The sequence below is a fragment of the Nematostella vectensis genome, chromosome 15 (genome assembly GCF_932526225.1).
Source record: "Nematostella vectensis chromosome 15, jaNemVect1.1, whole genome shotgun sequence".
In the NCBI taxonomy this organism is placed as follows: domain Eukaryota; kingdom Metazoa; phylum Cnidaria; class Anthozoa; order Actiniaria; family Edwardsiidae; genus Nematostella; species Nematostella vectensis.
Genome location: NC_064048.1, coordinates 1,045,379 through 1,072,046, shown reverse-complemented (window position 1 = coordinate 1,072,046; position 26,668 = coordinate 1,045,379). Strand labels below are relative to the sequence as shown.

At 42.2% G+C, this 26,668-nt stretch overlaps 4 protein-coding genes across 6 annotated transcripts in view; 3 read left to right on the top strand and 1 right to left on the bottom strand.

The window, feature by feature from the left end:
• LOC5501638 (DENN domain-containing protein 5B) overlaps positions 1 to 16,603 on the top strand; it is an 89,145-nt gene extending 72,542 nt beyond the window's left edge. Inside the window, exons 21-27 of one of the 3 annotated variants that reach the window (XM_048722494.1) lie at positions 9,129 to 9,203; positions 10,603 to 10,685; positions 12,382 to 12,441; positions 12,675 to 12,741; positions 13,101 to 13,231; positions 14,382 to 14,597; positions 14,712 to 16,603. In XM_048722494.1, the coding sequence (XP_048578451.1) occupies positions 9,129 to 9,203; positions 10,603 to 10,685; positions 12,382 to 12,441; positions 12,675 to 12,741; positions 13,101 to 13,231; positions 14,382 to 14,591 (626 nt within the window). In that variant the 3' untranslated portion in view covers positions 14,592 to 14,597; positions 14,712 to 16,603. Of the gene's footprint in view, positions 1 to 9,128; positions 9,204 to 10,602; positions 10,686 to 12,381; positions 12,442 to 12,674; positions 12,742 to 13,100; positions 13,232 to 14,381 lie in introns of all 3 variants that reach the window. The other 2 variants (XM_048722493.1, XM_048722492.1) reach the window with 2 other exon arrangements.
• Positions 4,684 to 5,954, top strand: LOC116608899 (ras-related protein Rap-1). The gene has a single exon (XM_032369933.2). It carries the CDS (start codon positions 4,760 to 4,762, stop codon positions 5,621 to 5,623), a length of 864 nt encoding a protein of 287 aa, XP_032225824.1. The 5' UTR covers positions 4,684 to 4,759; the 3' UTR covers positions 5,624 to 5,954.
• Positions 16,604 to 16,664: 61 nt separating the features above from the next.
• On the bottom strand, positions 16,665 to 24,230 carry LOC5501636 (hypoxia-inducible factor 1-alpha inhibitor). Its single transcript, XM_001622865.3, has 6 exons — positions 24,083 to 24,230; positions 22,827 to 23,381; positions 19,475 to 19,581; positions 19,262 to 19,325; positions 19,054 to 19,164; positions 16,665 to 18,735 (listed from the first exon to the last, which is right to left on the bottom strand). Exons 1-6 carry the CDS (start codon positions 24,209 to 24,211, stop codon positions 18,643 to 18,645), a joined length of 1,059 nt encoding a protein of 352 aa, XP_001622915.2. The 5' UTR covers positions 24,212 to 24,230; the 3' UTR covers positions 16,665 to 18,642.
• Positions 24,231 to 25,039: 809 nt separating this feature from the next.
• On the top strand, positions 25,040 to 25,954 carry LOC5501640 (C-factor). Its single transcript, XM_032369935.2, has one exon. The coding sequence runs from the start codon at positions 25,072 to 25,074 to the stop codon at positions 25,855 to 25,857; it is 786 nt and encodes a 261-aa protein (XP_032225826.2). The 5' UTR covers positions 25,040 to 25,071; the 3' UTR covers positions 25,858 to 25,954.
• The last annotated feature ends 714 nt before the right edge of the window (positions 25,955 to 26,668 follow it).

Here is a 26,668-nt window from a genome sequence, read left to right as displayed (position 1 = left end):
TTTTTTTGGTTAAAATATTATAACGTTGTCTTGTTGATTACGCTCCCCCGGCTTACCCCCTGTCTGTAATGTTATGTTTGACTTACTATGTTTGACTGTTTGAGAGCGTTGTAGCTTCCGGTCTAAACACTTCCTTCTTGTATACGCACAGAGTTTAGTTCCGCGGCGAACGGATTAACCTTCCTCCACAATTAGCACTATTTAACCCTAAAGTAAGCTTCCTTTTTTTAGAACCCAATCTAAAACTATTGTTTTCTAGGTTTCCTTTGGGTTACGAATGCGAAGTTTTTATGATTGTTTGTGTGGCCAAGTGACCTTGAACTCGCCTCAGAGATAGCATCCCTACTCGTGAATAAATTTCGTATTTTCGTATTAGGAAAAGTATTTAATTTCCTAATCCAAGAATGCTTCAAATACACAACTAAAGAAACAAGAATGAAACGGAATGAGTAGTAGAATCAGCGGGTAGATCTTCCGAGATACGAAAACGAATTTTCGGACAAAAATGTTTTCAGTTTTTTTTTAAAGAATAGGGAGAAAGAATGCCCATTTCTATTAGAGGTTGTGAAAAATCACATCTTTAAACTATAATCTTTTAGTCACAGCTATATTTTTTTCTTTGTTATATTTCACATCGCTCTATTTTATGACGCAATCGTTTTTATCCTGTTTAGTGTTATGTTTATCTTTACTGCAGTGCCCTGCTTCGAGTAAGTAAGCCCTTGGCTGAAAACTATTCTTTGTTTATTCTGCTTGTGTTCTGACCCAGAACAGTAGAACTGGTTGGCCCTCACGCAGCTTTTTGTTGTTGTTTTGAAGCTTGTTTATGCCTTGTTTTTAAAACGTGTCTCACACGAAAGAGAGCTTGCCGATCCCTGTTGACCCGCGTGTGTTTACCTTGATTTTTCTTTGTTTCCTAACACTATCACTTGACATAAGGGGACGAAAACACCATTGTTAATCATCTTCCTGTTGGCTTGACTCCACGTTCTTTCTTTATATGTTTTGGTTCTTGTTATTTTGGCGATTATTTGATGATGCTTTTGTGTATTTTTTATTAAAGTCTTTAGATCCGACTAGCGTGACATATTATTTGTTTTTGTTTTGAAATTAAAATTTCTCATCATTTAAAAAATAATAATTTCCCTGCAGTATTTGATACTGAATTAAGTTTTTCAATCAATGAAGTTACATTGTTTTAGTTGAAGAATGGATTGTAATTCAACGTGATGTTTCGTAGCCAACAAAGGCAAGCGTGGTGTTATCGGCGCACTATAACCCTATCAAAGCTCATTTGCATGTTTGCGCAGCTTTGTTGAAGTAGAATGCTAATAATATAGTTTTTTGGTCAAAAATGCTATCTGTTTGTTATTTTTCTAGTGCCTTTTCCGTTTCCGTATACTTTTTTTATCGTTGGTTGTTTTGCTACATCAGCTGTAAATTGATCCTGAGCTGACGCGACTATACATAGATCTCGAGTGACGAGACTCCGGTCACTGAGGGAAAACCCCGCTCTTCTCTCTTACGTTACTCCCCTTACATCCATTCCCCTGATATTTCCTTGGTTTTTATTTGTGGTAACGTGTCGCTGGTTCGCTAGTATGAGTATCCTGGGTACCAGAGGCTCGGTAGCTAGGATCTCGAGCCTCAGGGTACCCAGGGTATAGTATGGGGTGCTTATTAGATTGATCTGGTTTGTGGTTGAAAGCATGAGATAACTCGTTAGTAGACCTGTCCGCGCATCAGATAACGCGTTGGTAGAAAGTTCACTGATTTTCCGCCACGTTTTCAGGATTATTTTTTTTATACCAGCTTTACCCTTACATACTGATTTTTATATTAATTTTTTTTCGATGATAAAATGAAAAATAATGTGTTAGAATAAAGATAAAGTGGACATTGTAGGAGAGGGCATCCATACTTTGCTAACAGAAGACCCTGATAGATTAATGTTTAGTTCTTATTGTTTAAGGCAGATCGTCTTGTCATATGTTTGGCAGTTCAGACGACTACCGCGAGAATAGCAATGCGCATAATTCCAAACCAGTACTAACAATGACATTTTCAGGAACATTTGAAAATAGAATAAAGACCAATCAATCATCCGTCTGGACTTTTTCAGGACATGGGTGTAACACCAGGAACGCTATTTCCTTTATTCATTTAGATTCGCATTTCCTTTTCCTGACCGTTATCGATTCAAAAATTTTGATAAGCATGTTTGTCGAAGGTAATGGTTACCGCAAACTGACCTGGTCAAATAGTGAACAGCTTTGTCTCATAAGTCATTACAGAGCTGCTCTGTATTGCGCTATAAAAAGTAGTTCCATATATAACTGGGCCGATTTAACATTCGATGAATGAAAATTAGTTGGTATGTCCATATGAAGGATTGGCCCAATGAACCGAGCAGCATCCCGAGGCTTGCATTCCCGTGCTGCATTCGCACCCTGTTGCGGCGGGTCTAAGTAGTATAGTATGTACCAAATTAACCCGATTTTTACGGAGCAATTCCACAAGATGGTACACGACATTTTCGCGTCACCTAGGGAACTAGCTCAGTTAAGAATGAAATGAAAACATATTACGAAATTTAAATGAGCGGGAAGTGTTGCCAGAAAGGTGCATGCAATCTCGGACGAAAACCTTCTGCTTGGGCTACCTGTGTAACTAACTGACTTTAATAAAGTATTGTTTTCATAATTTATTTTCTCGTGGGTAGAATTTGAGTCAACTAGGCGATTGTTCCTCGTTTACAGTAAAGCATTCGCACTTGTTTGTTTTTTCGGCTTGTCCGGGTGGCATGTGAAATGTGCCATATTTATCTCTCCTTGTGCATTCCTTAGAGCTTTCATCATGTCAGGTATATTTAGCTTATTCATTCGTCTTTCACTTTACTTAACCAGTTTGTATATCGTTCATATCGTCGTTTTTCCGGGATTATTTTTTCCAATTTACACAGTTTTTTTTTTATATTGGTTCTATAGTTTAGATTTGCGTTGTATCTATAGCTATAGGTATTTCAATAACAACCTCAACAGCAGCAACAACAAAGACAATAATATCGTCTGCAATAAAGTGGTACGCGTCACCCATTACACCTTCTGTGTTTTTTATATAAAATATTCGAAATAGACATTTCTGTGAGAAGCATCACCGAGACTTATAGCTATTTTACGTACTTTTCATAAAACACCTCATTTACGTACTTCTTTCTAATATGCTTCAGTCCGTACATCCGACTTGCGTGGCAATGTTGCTTTGTGTTTTGATTTGATTATTCAGACATGCATGTATTATTTGATACGTTATAAAGAAAATTGAGATGTTCTAGTTGTAGGATAGATTGAAATTCACTACTGAGATTATGAACACATAATTTGCAAGGGTTTCTTAGCCTACGAAACCACGGGTCATGCGGTGGTTTGATTTTAAAAGGGGAAAATTAGAATCAGTCTCTTGGAATTGCGAGACACGGATCACGTCGATGTGTTTGCTCCATGACTTGCAATGTTCACTTTATTGGAATTTTCCAGTTATTACTTAACTGGTATTTTTATGCTTATTATTTCCTCGTCCAATATCCCAATATCAATCATGTTCGAGGCTATGATCAACGATGCATGTTTAATTATTGGGCAATGAGCAGACAACTTTAAACAAACTGATCCGAGCATGTAATTAACAAGAAGCACACTAGACGACATGAACACAAAACAACAAATGGGAGAAATGTTTTAACTAAGAAGAAACGCCTGGTCTGGTTTTGGGTATGGTTTAACACCCACAAATATCATTGTTATTGGTCATGTGCGCACTTCTCTTTCTAATACTGAATTTTAGAAAAATCCTTTCAGCCAAGTCTAGCTTATTTAACCTTTTGATCCGAGAAAAAGAGAAGGAAAGAAAAAGGAAGACGTCTTGTAGTCTTTGTTTGCTTTTGGGTTAAGGGAAGGGGGTGGACAGGTGAGGTAAGGGGGTCCTTTTAGCGAACACAGTCTTACACCGCTTGGAGGCGTCTATTCTAGAGCGCGGGCAAGGGCAATTGGGAACTAGAGGAGAAAATTGGCTTGTCCTTTGTTTAAATTGCCCAAATAATTAAAAACCCACTCGAATAGGGCCACGGCAAGCCATTTGTCATGTAAATAATATCATATGACCTTGGATAAAGTAATTAAAGTATTTTCACTTTTTTTTAATAATCAAAATGGCATATTTTATAAATAAACGTATCCTACCGTGGATTGTCAACTAATTTTGATTTCAATTTTCATGTTTATCAATCACAATATATTCTAAATTACTTCAACATTCGAAAGAGTCGAAAACTTATACTGCATTGAAATTATCTTGATTCAAGCGAGGGAGAGAAAGACTTTTATCGTACACAATAATGTAACTCAGTTAGCTATAACTGTCAAAGGGTCTACTACCTGCGAAAGATTGGGTGAATAAACATGAATTATTATTATAATTACAAAGTTTACTGACAAACTGTGAATACAGAAGTATGTTAAAGAGGATTCGAAAATGCTGAAGTACGAAAAGTTATCTTCCGGTTATACCATCGAGCGCTGAAAGAACAGGTAATATGACACAGGCCAGTAGCTGAGCGGAAGTCGGTAACCGTACTCTTTCCCCAGGGCTTCTATAAATACCTTAGTGACGTGCAACGCGTATAAAAGACTCGCGCTTACACGAGTCTGCCATTTACTATGATACAGAGCATTACTGATGCCACTCGTGTACGTCTGAGGCCATGGCTGTGGTCGCTAGGCCGATTCTCAATAGCCACACTGGTATAATATCGAACGGGTTAAAACAGGGAGTCTCTGCTGATGATTTGACTGAAATGGCACAAGAGACCATGAATCCGGGTACTATTTCGTCACTGAAGAGAAGAGTAGAGCTACACAAGGCTATCTCCGTCACTGAACACGTCCCTGAGACCGTGTTACGCCAAGCCAAGCACCAGTGTTCGCAATTCCTGAGTAGGCTCTGCCAGAAGGGCTGTAGTCTGAAGACAATCTCCAAGAAATACAAAGACTCCTGGGACGTCCTGACTCTCCCCGCGGCTGTGTTCCGCGTGGTGGTCCTGGGGTCTGGCGGAGTAGGGAAAACCTCGCTTGTCAAGCGCTTCATCAGTGGTACTTTCTCGGAACAGTATACGCCTACTGTCGGGGACTTGTACGAGAAATCCGTCACTCTGAGCAAGGACTTTAACGCATTCCTTGAAATTATGGATACTGCTGGGTCGTACCCGTTCCCGGCCATGAAGAAGTTGACGATTCAAAACGCAGACGCCTTTGTCTTGGTGTACTCCGTTGACGAGAAAGCCTCGTTACAAGAGGCGCTCGAACTACAGAGGGAAATCGTGTATATCAAGGGAAAGACCGTGCCGATGGTTCTGGTCGGTAATAAGACAGACCTTGTTAGCGAGGAGCTTAGGCAGAGCACTCGTGCTCAGATGCGCAAAGTGAGTAGAGAGCGTGGTGTTCTCTGCTCGGAAGCGTCCGCCAAGCTCGGGCTCAACATCGGTGGGGTTTTCACTGCGCTCTTGGCTCAAATTGCTGTCAACAGCGAAACGAAAAGGATTCACCACAAGACGAAATTCTTTTTTTAGGACACCGGCTAGAAGAATAAAAGTCAGACAGTATTATTACCGCGCGCTTTTCTAGTCACTAAACCGTGTATTTATGGAGGAAGATCAAAGAAGAACTGTGCTAAAATAGACCAATTTATAAATCAGCGAGAAATGCAAGTATGGAAACAGCCTTTTTCTAGTCAGTGGGTTGCATAATTTATTTTAGAGAAAGAAAGACATTATTGTATAAATTGTAAATACGCTTAATAAATGTCCAAAGTATAGATTTTAAAATATTTATTATTGATGTACATAAAATTTACTATAAATACTAGGACAGAATTTTACAAAATAAAAGCATTCCAAATTAGCTCTAGTTGGTATAAATCGAATACGAAAAGTATGACGGTGATTCTCGTATTTAAACCCGTCTAACACTCATTTTACGAGTTTTTCTCTTTCCCATCTAAATCAACGATTTTAGAAGACTCACACATGCATTGCTGTTGTATTTAAAAAAAAATATCATCTAAGTGTATTTCCACCTTCTTGTAGCAATAGCTAAAGTCTGGTCAAAACATCAATACAATAAATGATAACATTCTTCACTCCATTCTGATACTTAATGGGAAACAAATTTTCGAACCTTTTCGTTATGGTGGAATCTTATGCGACCTTGTGGGTTATGGTAACATAATATTTTTATTGGCATTTTAAATAATTTAAAGCAACTTGTACCCCATAGCACTTTCCAAATTGGCCATTTTTTCTCTGATATGAGAATAGAAATAGAATTTAAAATAGAATTCCCATCCTTTTTTAGTTTCACTTACAAATAATTTCTAAAAATTTCTTAAACTTTTTATGAACATGGCAAAGTAGACTGCATATGTTTCGTAATTTCAACTATCCAAGGCTCACACGTGGCAGAATTTCGCTCTGGTAAGCCTCAAGTACTAGACCAGCGATAGCCTGCGCAATAGCGGAACTTCTCGTAGGCTTGCTCGGGCTGCCGGATATGCTGCCATTGTTGTCTCAATTGCTATCTTTGCGTCACCTGTATTTACCGTGACCCCGTCTCTCAGTGAAAGACGAGCCCATATTTCATTATTTTACAGTGAAATGTCATTGTGGGGAGTCCGTTTCGCAGTATTACTCGTTATTACCGACCCTCTTGGTACCGTCGCTCCGACGCTTGTTTATTCTACACATGTTGTAGGGGCATGGGCGTGTATATTTATTGGGGGAAATGTTAGCAATAATGTGTTCGATGCCGAGCTGATTGCAAATTTACAATCCACCATAAGAATTGAAAGTAGAACAGTTCGAAATAGACCACGGTGACCTGATATACGGAACTTTCCCTGCTATCATATATCTCGGCGTTATTAATCAAACGTTCGGTAATCGAATACCTTTGAACTTTAAGCGTTCGTTTGATTCGCGATTGGTTTGTTACTCGAACAAAGTCTAGCTCAATGTTCTTTCTTATTTTTTTTTTTTTTGCAAACGAACTTTCAAAAATCGACTTTTATTTCTTCAATCGAACTTTAAATCATTCGGAATCCATGGTGTCTTCAGCCTTGAAAATAACATGCACAGCTATGCACGGCTGCCTTTAGACTTCGATCCCCCTCGTTACGCAGACGAATTACGCTGTTTGTCGCTTTATTTCTCATGCGGAACCCGTCACGTCTGTCTTGTCAGCAAATTCACAGCCAATAGACCTAGGTAAACACGGTGCTCCATGTCTTGTCAGCAAATTCACAGCCAATAGACCTAGGTAAACACGGTGCTCCATGTCTTGTCAGCAAATTCACAGCCAATAGACTTAGGTAAACACGGGGCTCCATGTCTTGTCAGCAAATTCACAGCCAATAGACCTAGGTAAACACGGTGCTCCATGTCTTGTCAGCAAATTCACAGCCAATAGACTTAGGTAAACACGGGGCTCCATGTCTTGTCAGCAAATTCACAGCCAATAGACTTAGGTAAACACGGGGCTCCATGTCTTGTCAGCAAATTCACAGCCAGTAGACCTAGGTAAACACGGGGCTCCATGTCTTGTCAGCAAATTCACAGCCAATAGACCTAGGTAAACACGGTGCTCCATGTCTTGTCAGCAAATTCACAGCCAATAGACTTAGGTAAACACGGGGCTCCATGTCTTGTCAGCAAATTCACAGCCAATAGACCTAGGTAAACACGGTGCTCCATGTCTTGTCAGCAAATTCACAGCCAATAGACCTAGGTAAACACGGTGCTCCATGCAGACTTGCACTAAGTATCGGTTGATTAGCAACGTCTGAACGGCGCATGCGCAGAAGCAGAGTATTTAGATTACTCATGGTTGAGATCATCAATGGACGACTTTTTTCGGTGGCAATCTCGAGCGCGCTCAAACTTTTGGCGGCAAAATAACAACAAAAAGAAACTCATTCAGCGGTTACGAAAACCTTCTCTTGAATGTTCTTTTAAGCCGCATTGTCACCAGCTTACTTCCGGTCGATTACGTAACAATCTCCGATGATTTTTAACGGGAGGGGGGGGGGGGTGAATAGGGGTATGTAAATCCGCCGATCCGCAACATTTTCGGGGCAAATCCGCGGATCCGCAGGTATTTTTAGATCCGCATGGTTTGACAGATAAACAAAAGCATCGATTGAAATTCATTTAAAATCCGAAATTCGACCGTCAAAGCAGTCGAAATCCGCGCCCAAATTGTTAACAGATCCGTGATCCGCCGTATTTTCAAAATCCGCCAATCCGCTGAAACAATCATCAAAATCCGTAATCCGTGAGCATTCCGGGGCCGAATCCGCCGATCCGCGAACCTATTCACCCCCCCCCCCCCCCCCTTTAACGGAAAACGCGTAAAATATTTCAAAATATTGAAAGCAGTGTGTTTATTGGACATTTCTTTGTTGATATGATTGGTAATTTAGAGCGGATGGCATCTTAAATATCTCGGATTGTAATAGATTCTCTTGCCTTTTAACGGTCGAGGTTTCCGTCGGACTTCCGGAAGTTAACTGGTGACAATGCGGCTTTAAACTACAGTCACATTACAGTCTGAAATATACACACCAGTTATTGTATATAAAATTATGATACCAATAAAGTATTGAAAATGTAATTGCACAAATGATAAAGACCGGTTGTATTTTAAGTCGCTAATATGAACATAATTTTAGTCTTCCTTTATAGAACGCATCAAGATGTTTTTGCTATCTGAGCCTTAGCATGTTCTTATCATGTTTTTAAAATTTACCTGGGGGTTCTAATGAAAGAGGGTCTGACGTCACTGCTTGTTACAGCTGTCTGCTAGTATCAATTTTTGAAATGATATAGTATTTTTCAGGGGACATGTTAAAGAAGAAATAGTACAAAAATAGTTAGGTGGGTTTAAACATTTGTCAACATTTTCACCACCAAAACAACGATCATCATAATCAACAACAACAGTCATAGCCACCATCATCATGACCATGATCATTCCATTCCATTAATTGTGTCACTAATGAGTGTGATATCTTACCTCTAGACGCCAATCTGGCCGATGTGTGCCGTCTGTCTCCTCAGAGGAGGTCTCCTGTGCTCTCCCGCCGCAACAGCGAGCGTGAGTATTAGCGAGCTTCTGGCAGCCGACATTTTGTCATCCTAGTAAAGTACCAAGTGCGAGAAAGCATCCATTTCCATCGGCTGATTTGGGGAGGCCAATGCGATATTTTCGATTGAATTTGATTGAGGCTTATGCAGTACGAATCCTTGCTTTTATATGGTTATTTTGAGATTTTTTTAATAATTTGTCTTGCAATATTGAAAGAAAAACAAAATGTGGCTTACATGGGTTCTTAAAATCCTCTGTGCACTGCCATGGTCGGAAAATTGTACATTCGCGGTCTGAGTTTGTCCCCTAGGGCTAACTTACAGTGTATTAACAACTAAACACACTCAACCAGCCCCACCCCTCGCGGGCTTGACACACTCAACTAGCCCCACCCCTTCCGGGCTTGACACACTCAACCAGCCCCACCCCTCGCGGGCTTGACACACTCAACCAGCCCCACCCCTCCCGGGCTTGACACACTCAACCAGCCCCACCCCTCGCGGGCTTGACACACTCAACCAGCCCCACCCCTCCCGGGCTTGACACACTCAACCAGCCCCACCCCTCCCGGGCTTGACACACTCAACCAGCCCCACCCTTCCTGGGCTGGACACACTCAACCAGCCCCACCCTCCCCTGCTTGACACACTCAACCAGCCCCACCTCTCCCGTGCTGGACACACTCAACCAGCCCCACCCCTTCCGGGCTTGACACACTCAACCAGCCCCACCCCTCCCAGGCTGGACACACTCAACCAGCCCCACCCCTCCCGGGCTGGACACACTCAACCAGCCCCACCCCTCCCGGGCTGGACACACTCAACCAGCCCCACCCCTCCCGGGCTTTACACACTCAACCAGCCCCACCCCTCCCGGGCTTTACACACTTGTCCTCCCTTCCCCCTACCCACCTTCCGACTTGACTTGACTTGACTTGACACATAGTTGACTAGACTTGACTTGACTTGACGCAGAGTTGACTTTGACAATTTGCGGGATTGAGTCTTTAGTCCTCGCGCGGGATGGAGTTCTACTAGCCTCAATATTACCCAGACTTGACAATAGCACCTAGTACTTAATTGAAAATTAGCTTGGCGCTGTTTATTCGGAAAAACTTGGGTTGAATCGGTACAACTCGTGACTAGCTCGATACTGCTCGTAGTCTACTCGTTACTGCTCGGGGATTATTCGGAAAGTCTTGGGGTGAATCGGTTCTACTCGGAACTAGCTCGATACTGCTCGTAGTATACTCGGTACTGCTCGGGGATTATTCGGAAAGACTTGGGGTAAATCGGTTCTACTCGGAAGTAGCTCAATACTACTCGTAGTAAACTCGGTACTGCTCGGGAAGATCTCAGTATTACTTGGTAGGCTCTCTTGTCTCTAAACTGGATCGTGCCTCTTGTAGGAACTCGTATCCCTGATGTCCAAGAGCGTGTCGCCGATGCCGTCAACAACATCGTCAAGTATTTCTACAAACCTGAAAAAGAGGTACTGCTCCGAGTTATTCAGAGATCAGACAACGCTGCATCTCCATGGTTACCGCCCACACGCCACGCACAACCCAATAAAGACGCAAGCAAATGACCGATTCATAGACGTAGTATACGTAAATACCGATTCATAGGCGTAGTATACATAAATACCGATTCATAGACGTAGTATACGTAAATACCGATTCATAGACGTAGTATACGTAAATACCGATTCATAGGCGTAGTATACATAAATACCGATTCATAGACGTAGTAAACGTAAATACCGATTCATAGACGTAGTATACGTAAATACCGATTCATAGACGTAGTATACGTAAATACCGATTCATAGACGTAGTATACGTAAATACCGATTCATAGACGTAGTATACGTAAATACCGATTCATAGACGTAGTATACGTAAATACCGATTCATAGACGTAATATACGTAAATACCGATTCATAGACGTAGTATACGTAAATACCGATTCATAGACGTAGTATACGTAAATACCGATTCATAGACGTAGTATACGTAAATACCGATTCATAGACGTAGTATACGTAAATACCGATTCATAGACGTAGTATACGTAAATACCGATTCATAGACGCAGTATACGTAAATACCGATTCATAGACGTAGTATGCGTAAATACCGATTCATAGACGTAGTATACGTAAATACCGATTCATAGACGTAGTATACGTAAATACCGATTCATAGACGTAGTATACGTAAATACCGATTCATAGACGTAGTATGCGTAAATACCGATTCATAGACGTAGTATACGTAAATACCGATTCATAGACGTAGTATACGTAAATGCCGATTCATAGACGTAGCCAAAATGTCACGTTTAAACAAAACGACTACTTCTTGAAAGCGCATCTATTGGGGAAAGGGGGCAGTCGTAGGTATGATTTGGTAAATCATAGTATTTGAAGATTTCTCAATAAGAAATGACACACTTTTTGGCCGCCAAGTGGGTGCGCGCGCACCCTGCGCACCCCTGTGTAGGCGTGTACGTGTTGGATGAAAGCAACAACATTTATCGTAGAGTGGGGTTGCTGGTGACTGATGTGTGTTCCAGTGTGTCTGTGTCGTGGTCCTACTGATGACTGCCATCTCAGGCCAGCAGTTACCTTACCACCTCTAACTGTATTATGTATTGTTATTGTTTAGCGGGGCAACCTGACGTACCTTACCACCTCTAACTGTATTATGTATTGTTATTGTCTAGCGGGGCAACCTGACGTACCTTACCTCCCTTAACTGTATTATGTATTGTTATTGTTTAGCGGGGCAACCTGACGTACCTTATCACCTCTAACTGTATTATGTATTGTTATTGTTTAGCGGGGCAACCTGATGTACCTTACCTCCCTTAACTGTATTGTATTGTTATTGTTTAGCGGGGCAACCTGACGTACCTTACCACCTCTAACTGTATTATGTATTGTTATTGTTTAGCGGGGCAACCTGACGTACCTTACCTCCCTTAACTGTATTGTATTGTTATTGTTTAGCGGGGCAACCTGACGTACCTTACCTCCTCTAACTGTATTATGTATTGTTACTGTTTAGCGGGGCAACCTGACGTACCTTACCTGCTCTAACTGTATTATGTATTGTTATTGTTTAGCGAGGCAACCTGACGTACCTTACCTCCTCTAACTGTATTATGTATTGTTATTGTTTAGCGGGGCAACCTGACGTACCTTCTTTGTGGCGATGGAGGGCTATGCCAAGCTCTAGAGCAGGTACGCTATGCCATGTTGACACATGACCTCGAATATCGTACGTATTTTGTATTGTATTAAACTGCTTATTAACCGAGCGCGAGGTCTGTGCGCAGAAATATAAGACCGATGTCCTGGATGTACAGCCCAAGGCTGCAGGCCGGATGGATGTGATTTTCCTCCTTGCCTTAATTTGGAATCAGTTTATAAGCAAAACACATCTAGATACAAGAGCTTTGCTTGGTTCTTTTCAGGTATTCCAGTGCGGTTTCAAGTCTTCTCGTCTCTTTCGTAACAACTTCTTCATCTGGGACATTTTAGGTGAGTACTCGCTATTCTGGAGATCTTAGTTCAAATGCAGATCATTCCCCTCTCCCCAAGTTATGGTAACGTTGGTGGATTAAAAACATCGAATGAAAAATGTTTTAATCTGCACTCCTCTTACTCGGCCTTGCATAAACTCATCTGATCTATGTGTTAACTCAAGTGATCTAGGCGTAAACTCATGTGATAGTAGGCGTAAACTCGTCTGATCTATGCGTAAACTAGTCTGATCTAAGCGTAAACTCTTCTGATCTATGCGTTAACGCGTTTGTTCTGTGTGTAAACTCGTCAGATATATACGTAAACTATTGTGATTTATGCGTATACTAAATCGATTTAAAATTACCTTTTTTTAGAAAAAGCTCACCAGTACCTGCAAATGAATGATGAAGAATCTTTGCCTGAACTTAAAAGAGCACGTCAATCATTTATCACCATGGTGACGCGCATTAATAACTCCTCCCAGTCTGTTGGCAAGGATGGCAAGGTCAGTGTTACGAATATCAATCATTTATCACCATGGTGACACACTTTAAACTTCACGAACTCTGATGTGAAGATGGTGGTCAAGTAGTTAAAAGTATCTGATTTAGAAATTCAAGTAAAAGTAAGGAATGAAACATGGGAATGTTTCGGCACACATAAGCCTCGATTTGAATGGGATGATGGTTCCTCTCTTTCTGCTCTCATGGTTGTCTTCAAACAGTCTGTGTGAGTATGCGCTCCATACATGTGCTTTCAGGCAAAAACGAGCTTAAGAAGAAAAAGATACACGATATTTAGTTATTGCATTTTCTAATGATCATTTCACTTCCGCATTCATCGCCGAATCTGGAATTACGCGTAAGACTGAAGACTCTGCCGTAAGAATGTGAAAACTGTTCACCGAAATACTCTGACCAAGTCTTATTCAAGTGATCAAACGGCGACAACTGTCAGCAACTCTCATGTTGACGAAGAGCACTTTTAAAGTGGATGAGAGTGCGCGAGAGTGCACGACCACGGTCAATCGAGAGAGATGGCAATCTTTCTCATCAGCTCTCTCCTTTTGATCGAGGCTTAGCGTTTCTTAATGCCATATCAAAGGAACCGTCCTCTGTCTTGGTAAATCACAGGGAGCCCACTCAGCTCAGCGCATTGTTTATTTTGCACGTGCTTCGAACTTTGTTTGTGAATATCAAATAGATCACGAAGTATTCAATAAAACGTCACGTGACTTTTGGAGTGGCAAACTCCTGCCGAAACTGGCTACGGCCGTCATGCCAAAGAACGGAAGTTTTTTTTCAATAAAAATAAGATCTTTCTGACATAGAAACTTTCTGCTGATTCGTAATAGCTCAATAGGATATTTTGACTCCAAAAGCTCTAGAGTGAGAGTTTGCCGCCAAGAATGTTACATGATTTCTTAGTGGAAGTCATCCAAAAAAGTCGCATGATTTGGTGGAAATCACGTGACTTCTGAGTGGAAGTCACGTGATTTCTAAGTGCAAGTCACGTGATTTCTGAATGGAGATGACGTGATTTCTTAGTGCAAGTCATGTGATTTCCGAGTGGAGTTCGTGATTTTTTTAGTACAAGTCACGTTATTTCTGAGTGAAAGTCGCCTATTGTCTAACTCAGCTCTTTTTTCCTTTAAGTTCCAATCGTTCGTGTGTCTTGGGGCACGTGATCACTTTCTGCAGGACTGGCTTCGCCTCATCTCACTATGTCCCGCTGCCACCAACATGTACGACGCTGCTTCCTTCTTCAGGGACCCCGCACTTGTGCAGTTCCTCGTAGACGTATTGACAGCCCTGGTAGAGTTTAACATCACTTTAGAAGCTTCGCTTTTGAAGGGCATGACATAAAGACTGGTGTGACTCAAGGGTTGCGTGACATGAGACGAAGAGTGGTGTGACTCAAGGGTTGCGTGACATGAGACGAAGAGTGGTGTAACCCAAGGGTTGCATGACATCCGATGAAGAGTGGTGTGACTCAAGGGTTGCGTGACATGAGACGAAGAGTGGTGTAACCCAAGGGTTGCATGACATCCGATGAAGAGTGGTGTGACTCAAGGGTTGCGTGACATGAGATGAAGAGTGGTGTGACTCGAGGGTTGGGTGACATGAGATGAAGAGTGGTGTGACTCAAGGGTTGCGTGACATTAGACGAAGAGTGGTGTGACTCAAGGGTTGCATGACATTAGATGAAGAGTGGTGTGACTCAAGGATTGCGTGACATGAGACTAAGAGTGGTGTGAACAAAGGGTTGCGTGACATGCGATGAAGAGTGGTGTAACTCAAGGGTTGCGTGATATTAGACGAAGAGTGGTGTGACTCAAGGGTTGCGTGACATGAGATGAAGAGTGGTGTGACTCGAGGGTTGTGTGACATGAGATGAAGAATGGTGTTACTCAAGGGTTGCGTGACATTAGATGAAGAGTGGTGTGGCTCAAGGGTTGCATGACATGACATGAAGAGTGGTGTAACTCAAGGGTTACGTGACATGCAATGAAGAGTGGTGTGACTCAAGGGTTGCGTGACATGACATTAAGAGTGGTGTGACTCAAGGGTTGCAAGACATGACATGAAGAGTGGTGTGACTCAAGGGTTGCGTGACATGAGACGAAGAGTGGTGTGACTCAAGGGTTGCATGACATGACATTAAGAGTGTTGTGACTCAAGGGTTGCGTGACATGAGATGAAGAATGGTGTTACTCAAGGGTTGCGTGACATTAGATGAAGAGTGGTGTGACTCAAGGGTTGCGTGACATGAGACGAAGAGTGGTGTGACTCAAGGGTTGCATGACATGCAATGAAGAGTGGTGTGACTCAAGGGTTGCGTGACATGAGATGAAGAGTGGTGTGACTCAAGGGTTGCATGACATGACATGAAAAGTACATGAAGGGTTGTGTAATGCAAGGATTACAAGACATGTCGATAAATGCACATGTTGCGTGACACTTCGAAAGCTTGCAATGGAAGAAAAGTATGGAGTCACATATCGGTTCGCATCTCATCTCATCAAATTGGGCGATATCCAAATCTTGACACAAGGATTTCAAGGAATTTTTGATATTTAAATTAGGGAGTAACATTGCTGTAATGTGACACAAGCAAGGATAGCGTGACACTGTGTCTGTACAACTTGGACATTCATTCACCTCTTATCTATCCCTATGTTTCTCCGCCTGAAAAGGTTAAGAAATGTGACCTCGAGAAACATGCCCCAAATAGATGCGTGCTCTGCTGACCTCACCCCTTAAATCCTGTCGATCCGACTTGCGTGACGCGTGGTTTCATAGGCTATGAAACCCTATGCAAATGAGATGTTAATCTAAGTACTTATCCGCTTGAATCATGGTGAATTTCAATCCATCCTATAACTAAAAAAACTCAATTCTATTTTTAACAATCAAATAGCACAGTAAAAGAAGTATTTTTAAAAATGGTGAGATTTTTCACATTAAAAACAACACAATGTTGCCACGCAAGTCAGATGTACGGACTTCAGCCCCTCGACTTGTACTGTTCCTCGAGAACGATAAGCGATGAGATCACGTGTCACCAACACAGTGAGAACATAAATATTCATTATGTAAACAAAACAGTTTTAATATATTTCATCACAAGAAATCGCTAACAATAACATTTCATGTAAATCATGTAAATGATCACTCATGAGTTATCAGAAAGCGATATAATAACTTGATATTCTTATGAGTGATCATTGTTTGAAATATGGAAGTTCTCACATGAATACCATGGCTGATTTATTAATGCAACAGTGCCATGCCCAGGAGGCGCACTGTCTTTATGTAAATAACAATTGAAAAATATTGCTTGATGGAATGAAATTATAATTATATTGCTTTCAAAATTATTGTGTGCGCTGTATGGGGGGGGGTAGTGGAGGGGCAGTAACCATGCTTACTCATATATATCAGCCGTATTTTTCCCTTTTATTTGCTTACTAAATAGATATTCTATTGCATTTCATATATACAATATATTTAACTATGAACAGCAAACAGTAAACCTTACAAAAACAACAATTTCAGGGCAGCTATCAAATGTATACAATTCACCGTAACACATGTTTACAACACACCGTAACATTGGGTTGGCAGTGAGACTTTTTAGTTGTGTTATCGTTAAAAATTTGAACTAAATCTTACTGCAAATTCCTGCTATTTTGGTAGGTGTTTTATTGTGTAGTTCCAGAAAATATCCATACCCCCCCATTTAGGGGATTGGAAATTCCGGGGGGTGGGGTTCAGATGCACAGGAATTTTCAGAGGGAAAAGGGGGGTAAAATGCCCTTTTTCCTTAACAGTTACTGTATTTATCTTTTTCCAGGGGGTTTGAAATTCTCAGCAAATCACTATCATCCTCCTAAGGAATTATAATGGTCTCTGTATTGACTAGAATGAACCAAGTCATTCATATCCTTCTTCCTTTACAGTTACTGTATTTATCTTTTTCCAGGGGGTTGGAAATCCCAGAGGGGTGGGGGGTATGGGTAATATCTGGAACTAGACATTGTTAGTAACCACGAGAAAATAAACCGAGCAAACAAAAAGAAAAGGGCTTCAAAAGTTGAGTTTGGGTTTCGCTCCTCGTGGGTAGACGAGACACGCTTGACTGAACTCTGGAGCTCCGCACTGCGTAGCAGTTTACTGACAACTGAGCCTTTCGTGGACCTGGTCCAGGCCCTTTTATAGTGAGGGTCCTTGTTTAGGCTTATTAGCATCTCATTATATATCAATTTAATTAATTATGTTTCTCTTGGAGCAGGGTTAGTCTACTTTTAGTCTACAAAAATATTTAAAATGCGGATTTTTTTTCTAACCCTTGCATTAAAATTGTATATGCCAGAAGGGTTTAGCTGACTCGTTATGTCATAAATGTGTTTAACCAACCTTGTAAAGCTCAATGTATCTTATTTGACCTAAATATAAATTGAATACACTCTTTCTTTTAATAAGAACCTTCTTTGTAAGAACATCCAGCCAGAAGTTTCACCAAATTTTAAGAACATGCCGATGCTCAGATATCAGCAAAATATTTTTTTGATAGTCTGAAGCATTCGAAAATACAGAATCGAATTGTTTTCAAAACCACATTAAATATTGCTATTGATCATTTGTGTAATTCTTAGCCCGAGTGTCAGGCCCTTTTATCGTTCCCTATGAAGTATATACCTGAAAGCGATCAAATTAAATCCCCTGATACTCTGGCTATGTAACACTCATTCTCTTTATTCAAATGGTATTATATTTTTTTATACAATAAAATTGAAGAACATTTTCAGCCTTATAATGCTCCAAAAATAAAGAATGGCCCAGCCTTAACTGAAAATAAGACGTTCTTATAAAAAAAGGGTGTAGATAACAAAGGATGAAATATTAAGGCTTACCATTCCTAAGTCACAATATGTTATGAGACAATCAAGTCAATCTCTCTCATTGCTGCAGTTTGGGTTATAAGATGTAAGCTTAGGAAGCAGAGCAACTCTGTGGGGGGGGGGGGGGGGGGGATCTCTAGAAAAGTAGAATGGGGCTGATTGTCACAACTTTTAGGGTATAAAATTTCGACCAACTTCTATTCCTAAGGGTGGAAGATTTACAATTTTTTCCAATTCTGCTATCGCTTGGGGTTATAAATTCCTTCAACCACACCTAATTTAATATCTCTAAGGGGGAAGAAGTTATGTTGAGCACAACCAAAGTGCAACCCCTTAGGATTGAAATCGATTTTTCTGTCGATCACCCCCGTCTGTTTTTATTAGAGTCCCCCCCTGGAGCAACTCTTTCTTAAGATCATAATCAAGAATATGGCACAGCTTTTTCTTAATGCTTTAGCTTCCAGCCAAACTAAGAATACTGTCTTAGTAACACTTGGGTTGAGCTTGTCACATTAACTATGTGAGCTGTGGGTTTCTCCTTTCTTGGATTCTGTCTCTGGTAAATTATATCTCCCATTCACCATCAAATTGAGCAGGGGCCCAACCTGAATGTGAATTGTACAGGTTATTAAATCATGAAAATGGAGTTTATGACAATAATTCCAGCTATCAGATCCCCAGCCTATCCGACCCATAACCTATACCCTGATCACCACTGTACCTCAGTATGACTCCCAAGGGCATCTCCCAGCATTCTCTCGATGTCCCCCCTTACTCCTCCTTCCCTCCTCCTCATCATCCCAATCACCATCATCATCATCCTACCTCAGTATGACTCCCAAGGGCGTCCCCCAGCATTATCTCGATGTCCCCCCTTACTCCTTCCCTCCTCCTTCTCATCATCACCATCATCATCATCCTACCTCAGTATGACTCCCAAGGGCGTCCCCTAGCATTCTCTCGATGTTCCTCATAATTGCAATCTTCTGTTGGCTGGACAAAGGGAATGATATCTCACTTGGAGTCTGGCCGGCCTGAAAAAGACAAGGATTAACACCTATTAATGCCTATTTCGATAGAAGCACAGTAACAGGAGTCCACTAACAGGAGTTTTCTCATCTACAGTCATACCTTGTACCAGAAGTTGACAGATGTGGTAATTCCACCATTCAAAGTTGATTCCACGTAATGCCACCTAACGTGAGATGAAAAACAAAATATTCTAATTACAATGTTAACATGAATGGACACTGTTGGCTTTCTTTGATAACATTTTGCATTTCACCCAAACTTCTTTCTATTTTCCTTGGGATGGATTGGCAGGTCTGTAATTTGACATCTCACCAGTACATTGGGATATACAGCACATCACCAGGCTTGACCATAGCTTCCATACCACAGATTTCCTTGAACAGTGGAAATCTTATGTAGTCAGGGCAATCAAAGTCAACCTGAGCAAAACAGAAAACTAACATGGTTTTCTGCAAATTCACAAAAGAAATAATTCTACAATTAAAACACCTTCAAATACATTCCAAACTTATGTAATACAAAATGCTGTAGCTCACACGGTGGGTTAGTCCCTCATATGGTGGGTTAGTCCCTTACATGGTGGGTTAATCCCCTACATGGTGGGTTAGTCCCTCATATGGTGGGTTAGTCCCTTACATGGTGGGTTAGTCCCTCACATGGTGGGTTAGTCCCTTACATGGTGGGTTAGTCCCTTACATGGTGGGTTAATCCCCTACATGGTGGGTTAGTCCCCTACATGGTGGGTTAGTCCCTCACATGGGGGTTAGTCCCTTACATGGTGGGTTAGTCCCTTACATGGTGGGTTAGTCCCTTACATGGCGGGTTAGTCCCTCATATGGTGGGTTAGTCCCTTACATGGTGGGTTAATCCCCTACATGGTGGGTTAGTCCCTCATATGGTGGGTTAGTCCCTTACATGGTGGGTTAGTCCCTTACATGGTGGGTTAGTCCCTCACATGGTGGGTTAGTCCCTTACATGGTGGGTTAATCCCCTACATGGTGGGTTAGTCCCCTACATGGTGGGTTAGTCCCTCACATGGGGGTTAGTCCCTTACATGGTGGATTAGTCCCTCACATGGTGGGTTAGTCCCTTACATGGTGGGTTAGTTCCTTAGATGGTGGGTTAGTCCCCTACATGGTGGGTTAGTCCCTCACATGGGGGTTAGTCCCTTACATGGTGGGTTAGTCCCTCACATGGTGGGTTAGTCCCTTACATGGTGGGTTAGTTCCTTACATGGTGGGTTAATCCCCTACATGGTGGGTTAGTCCCTCACATGGGGGGTTAGTCCCTTACATGGTGGGTTAGCCCCTTACATGGTGGATTAGACCCTTACATGGTGGGTTAGTCCCTTACATGGTGGGTTAGTCCCTCACATGGTGGGTTAGTCCTTCACATGGTGGGTTAGTCCCTTACATGGTGGGTTAGTCTCTTACATGGTGGTTTAATCCCTCACATGGTGGGTTAGTCCCTTACATGGTGGGTTAGTCTCTCAGATGGTGGGTTAGTTCCATACATTGTGGGTTAGTCCCTTACATGGTAGGTTAGTCCCTTAGATGGTGGGTTAGTCCCTCACATGGTGGGTTAGCATCTTATATTGTGGTTAGTCCCTTACATGGTGGGTTAGTCCCTTACAAGGTGGGTTAGTCCCTTAGATGGTTGGTTAGTCCCTTAAATGGTGGGTTAGTCCCTCACATGGTGGGTTAGTCCCTCACATGGTTGGTTAGTCCCTCACATGGTGGGTTAGTTTCTCACATGGTGGGTTAGTTCCATACATTGTGGGTTAGTCCCTTACATGGTAGGTTAGTCCCTTACATGGTTGGTTAGTCCCTTACATGGTGGGTTAGTCCCTCACATGGTGGGTTAATCCCTCACATGGTGGGTTACATGGTGGTTAGTCCCTCACATGGCGGGTTAGTCCCTCACAAGGTGGGTTACCCCTTACATGGTGGTTTAGTCCCTCACATGGTTGGTTAGTCCCTTACATGGTGGGTTAGTTCCCTACATAGTGGGTTAGTCCCTCACATGGTGGGTTAGTCCCTCACATGGTGGGTTAGCCCCTTACATGGTGGGTTAGTCCCTCACATGGTGGGTTAGTCCCTCACATGGTGGGTTAGTCCCCTACATGGTGGGTTAGTCCCTGACATGGTGGTTTAGTCTCTTACATGGTGGGTTAGTCTCTTACATGGTGGGTTAGTCTCTTACATTGTGGGTTAGTCTCTTACATGGTGGGTTAGTCTCTTACATGGTGGGTTAGTCCCTCACATGGTGGGTTAGTCTCTTACATGGTGGGTTAGTCCCTTACATGGTGGGTTAGTCCCCTACATGGTGGGTTAGTCCCTCACATGGTGGTTTAGTCCCTTACATGGTGGGTTAGTCTCTTACATGGTGGGTTAGTCTCTTACATGGTGGGTTAGTCCCTCACATGGTGGGTTAGTCCCTTACATGGTGGATTAGTCCCTTACATGGTGGGTTAGTCCCTCACATGGTGGGTTAGTCTCTTACATGGTGGTTTAGTCGCTTACATGGTGGGTTAGTCTCTAACATGGTGGGTTAGTCCCTCACATGGTGGGTTTGTCCCTTACATGGTGGGTTAGTCTCTTACATGGTGGTTTAGTCCCTTACATGGTGGGTTAGTCTCTTACATGGTGGGTTAGTCCCTCACATGGTGGGTTAGCCCCTCACATGGTGGGTTAGTCCCTCACATGGTGGGTTAGTCCCTCACATGGTGGGTTAGTCCCCTACATGGTGGGTTAGTCCCTGACATGGTGGTTTAGTCTCTTACATGGTGGGTTAGTCTCTTACATGGTAGGTTAGCATCTTACATTGTGGTTAGTCCCTTACATGGTGGGTTAGTCCCTTACAAGGTGGGTTAGTCCCTTAGATGGTTGGTTAGTCCCTTAAATGGTGGGTTAGTCCCTCACATGGTGGGTTAGTCCCTCACATGGTTGGTTAGTCCCTCACATGGTGGGTTAGTTTCTCACATGGTGGGTTAGTTCCATACATTGTGGGTTAGTCCCTTACATGGTAGGTTAGTCCCTTAGATGGTGGGTTAGTCCCTCACATGGTGGGTTAGCCCCTTACATTGTGGGTTAGTCCCTTACAAGGTGGGTTAGTCCCTTAGATGGTTGGTTAGTCCCTTAAATGGTGGGTTAGTCCCTCACATGGTGGGTTAGTCTCTTACATGGTGGGTTAGTCCCTCACATGGTGGGTTAGTCTCTTACATGGTGGGTTAGTCCCTTACATGGTGGGTTAGTCCCCTACATGGTGGGTTAGTCCCTCACATGGTGGTTTAGTCCCTTACATGGTGGGTTAGTCTCTTACATGGTGGGTTAGTCTCTTACATGGTGGGTTAGTCCCTCACATGGTGGGTTAGTCCCTTACATGGTGGATTAGTCCCTTACATGGTGGGTTAGTCCCTCACATGGTGGGTTAGTCTCTTACATGGTGGTTTAGTCGCTTACATGGTGGGTTAGTCTCTAACATGGTGGGTTAGTCCCTCACATGGTGGGTTTGTCCCTTACATGGTGGGTTAGTCTCTTACATGGTGGTTTAGTCCCTTACATGGTGGGTTAGTCTCTTACATGGTGGGTTAGTCCCTCAAATGGTGGGTTAGTCTCTTACATGGTGGTTTAGTCCTGTAAGATTATGTAAAACACCCACCTACCTGGCTTTGCCGATCACAAGGGTGATGGACAGGGAATGGATAAAGACATTTGAACTTGTCTGGGTGGAACAGTAGCACTCGTTTGCATCCTGTAACTTGGCAAAAAAGGTTTTGCTGCTCATCGTAGTGGACAGGTGTTATGTTGCCAGGGAGACCAATCAACAGGAGATTAGAGGTAAGTGGGCCCCAGTCCATCTCTTTCTGCATCGTGTTCAGCCACGCCCAATTGAAACCAAGAAAATCTGCAACAATATTCCTTCCAACTTGATCATTTAACATCTGCTGAAGATAGAATCTCAAATTTCCTGCTTTTGCCATAGTTGGATCAAACTTGTTCACTTGTTTGTAAAACTGCTCAAACTTCATGTCTATCCTAACAGTTGGTGGCCTGAAGTGAGGCCAGTTTTTTACACGCTTCTCGTCATAGTACATAAACTTGTTGTCTTCGGAAGCATAGACAGCAAAATCTCCATCACCAATGTTTTCCCTCAAATACTCAATGTCCCATTTCATAGCGCTTGATATTATGTCGGAGTCGGTTAAAACAACTGGGCACTGGAAATTAAAAAAAAAACACATCACTGATTAAAATTGGTGGATAAAGGTGTGGCCAAAATTTAAATAAAAAAAGTAAAACTGGTGATTTACTTTTAGTTCTATGATAAAAATAAAACAATAATAATTGTAGTAGAATAAATTATCTTATATATAATTTTACACAAGAGTATTTAGTGAATTTATGTCAATGTTTATGTCAATTTTTTTTTCTGGATTGTTTTAGTACTTATCAATGCACATTCATTCATTTAAACAAAGGAAAACACCTTTAATTGTTATTTGAAAGTAAGTCTTCCTGTCACTAGCCTTTAAATGATTTTGTATCAACAACCTCACGCCAATTATATCAAGTGTCAAAATACTGTCATAGCAACAAGAGCAGACATCTCGAGCGCACGTGAAGCTTAGCACGATCAGCTGTTCGAATGACAGGCATTTGGGTGAACAGTGCCAGAAATAAACAAGCCCCGTTTAAAATCTTGGCGTTAATGTCCAAATCATACAAACAAAATTAAACCGAATACGCGACATGTTATAGGATAACTATATAAAAGCCTTTTAGCAAGGTTTCATTCCAGAAAATATTTTTTTACCAAAACACCTCGCGAATTTCTAAAATTTCTATGCCAGATTAATTTCTCAACCAATAACAAGTAATAAAATGTTTGGAAATTTAGCGATAACTTGAGTTACTTTACCTCATTCTTAATTATTTCTGTGGCTTTAGGGTCCTGGTAATGCAGTCTCGGGACTTGAATTACATCAAGGGAATATTTGCGGACCAAATGGCCGTCCAAATCCGTGTACAAATCCGACACAGCAGCCATAGTCTTGAATGATGGCTGAGCCCACATATCACAGCATTACAGCGGTATGAGTCAACAAAGACTTTGGAAGGGGGAGGGGGGAGGGGAGCAATAAAGTAGCTAAACTCAAAAGAATAAAAGAAGATATTCAATTGGTATTATTTGGGGCCTTGTCTTAGCAGCAGCATTCATTTTGCTTGTTTTCAAGTGATATAAGGAAGCTTATTGATTCAGGGTGTATTAAGGGGGAATTCGATAGAATACAGCGTAAATGATATAAATCGTTTTCAAATATGTGCGTTTTTATCTTTATTTTTTTGTCTCACGAAAATGTATGAAAATCTTACCACAGGGTACCCGCAACACCAGATTTTTTTAAAAAACTACTGCTCTTTATCTATGGATCCGTTAATGCTATCGGTGGGCACCGGTCTAAATATAGATTACCATATCCCCTAGGCTATATTTATACCAAGTTTGGTGCTTTTGACCGCTGTGTAGTTTGAGCTCTTTTTGTGCGCTAAGCGACCCGATTAGGGGTTTCGCCAGTGTAGGAGCGCACGTGATCTATCAACAAAAGTACAGACGTACAGAACGATTTCAATACGCTGTCTAGACACACCACAGGCAAACCATGTCATGGACCAGTCTCTCGTGCGTGATGCTTCGGGAAAATAAAATATATATTGAAGTTGTGTCTTGACTGTTTCTTAAATAAATCTCAAAATTATATTTTATCTCCCCGAAGGATAACGAGAGACTTGTTGTCACACCTATGTCGTTGTTGTTGTTGTCGTTGTTGTTGTTGTTGGTGGTGGTGGTGCTTTCACAAAGGCGCTGCCTCGACCTAGTTCCTCTCGGTCAGTTGCATCCCGCCTTCGATGAACATGGCGGTTCCACGGTGTAACATTTTCATAACTGGATGTAATCGAGGACTAGGCTTGGAGTTCGTCAAGCAATTTCTGCGCTCCAAAAATCCTCCCGAGCATCTGATCGCAACATGTCGATCTTTGGCAGGAGAAAGTGCCAGCGAATTAAAGAAACTCGCGGCAGAAAACCAGAATTTGCACTTGTTGGAACTCGAGGTTACAGACTTTCAAGCAATCCAGCGTTGTGCAGAGCAAACAAGGGAGATTGTACAGGACAAGGGGCTACACATACTCGTGAATAACGCTGGAATTTTAGACCCTGCTGGTTTATTAGATGTAACAGAGGAACAGATGATTCGGGTTTTCAAGGCAAACACCGTTGCACCTCTGCAAATTGTACAAGCCTTTCTTCCCTTGTTGAAACAAGGAGGGAAAACGGCGTCTTTCCAAGACCAGGCACCAAAGTTCCCGAACGCTTTAATCGTTCAGATGTCCACAAAGATCGCCTCCATCCAGGACAACAGACCAGGGGGCCTTTACCCAGGGGGCCTTTACCCATATCGTGCCAGTAAATCAGCCCTGAATATCGTCTCCAAATCCATGTCTGTAGACTTGAAGGGAGATGGCATATCAGTGGTCATACTTCATCCGGGATGGGTCCAAACAGACATGGGGGGACCCAATGCTTCGATGGCAATAGAAGAGAGTGTTGCTGGAATGTTGTCTGTCCTAGCCAACTTTGATGAGAGTAAAAATGGAATGTTCATAGATTTTAAGGGTAACATTGTTCCTTGGTAGAAATACTACTCAGCTGTTACTAGACTGTTTTTGTTGAATTATATTTTGCCTAACTTAGTTTTATTTGGATTAATACATGTTCATTGATTGTAGGAAACATTGTTCCAGGGAGAGATCATATACTATTCGTTTCTGAACATAAAAGCAGGCGCATACACAGGGGATGCACGGGGTGCGCATGCACGGGGGGCGGCCAAAAAGTCACTCATTACGTGTGCCCAGGCCTTTGGCCGGCACAAGTCTTAAAATGTTTGTTTTTTTGTCGTTTTTGGCGTCGAGCTAGCAGGCAAACGTAGACAGGCGTTCCTGGTGCAGTCGAGAGGGAATTGGTCACAATAAATTGGGCTACCTGTGTTTAGTCCAGCGGTATCGCGCGCCGATAAATCGACTACGCAGGAGAAATTCATCCACGAGTTGTTTCGTCATTGGAGTTGGACCATTCTCTAGTTGTTTCTGGCGTTTTTACTGCCCATGTTTATCGCCGAAGGTTACATAAAGCTCAATAATACCCCTTCCATTTGTGGGAGCTCTCCTAGGAGCTAAAAATGAACAGACCAGCATTAATCTGGTCGCTACCCCTTCCATTCGTGAGGAAGCTGTTCTAGGAGCAAGAAACGAAGAGACCAGCATTAATCTGGTCGCCAGCCCTTCCATTCGTGAGAGAGCTGGCATTTATCTGGTCGCCACCCCTTTCATTCGTGAGAGAGCTGTCCCAGCAGCGGCTGTTCAAGTAGCAGCAAATAACGAAGAGACCAACAAAGTTAAAATGGTCGCCACCCCTTCCATTCGTGAGGGAGCTGTCCCAGCAGCG

Excerpts from the sequence above, each read along its gene's own strand:
- LOC116608899 (XM_032369933.2), top strand. The coding sequence starts at position 4,760 with ATGGCTGTGGTCGCTAGGCCGATTCTCAATAGCCACACTGGTATAATA.
- LOC5501636 (XM_001622865.3), bottom strand. The coding sequence starts at position 24,211 with ATGGCTGCTGTGTCGGATTTGTACACGGATTTGGACGGCCATTTGGTC. Across the intron at positions 19,582-22,826 it reads CTTGTGATCGGCAAAGCCAG|GTTGACTTTGATTGCCCTGA; the intron begins GTAGGTGGGTGT and ends TGTTTTGCTCAG. Across the intron at positions 18,736-19,053 it reads CCCTTGGGAGTCATACTGAG|GTTGGGCCCCTGCTCAATTT; the intron begins GTAGGATGATGA and ends ATTCACATTCAG.
- LOC5501640 (XM_032369935.2), top strand. The coding sequence starts at position 25,072 with ATGAACATGGCGGTTCCACGGTGTAACATTTTCATAACTGGATGTAAT.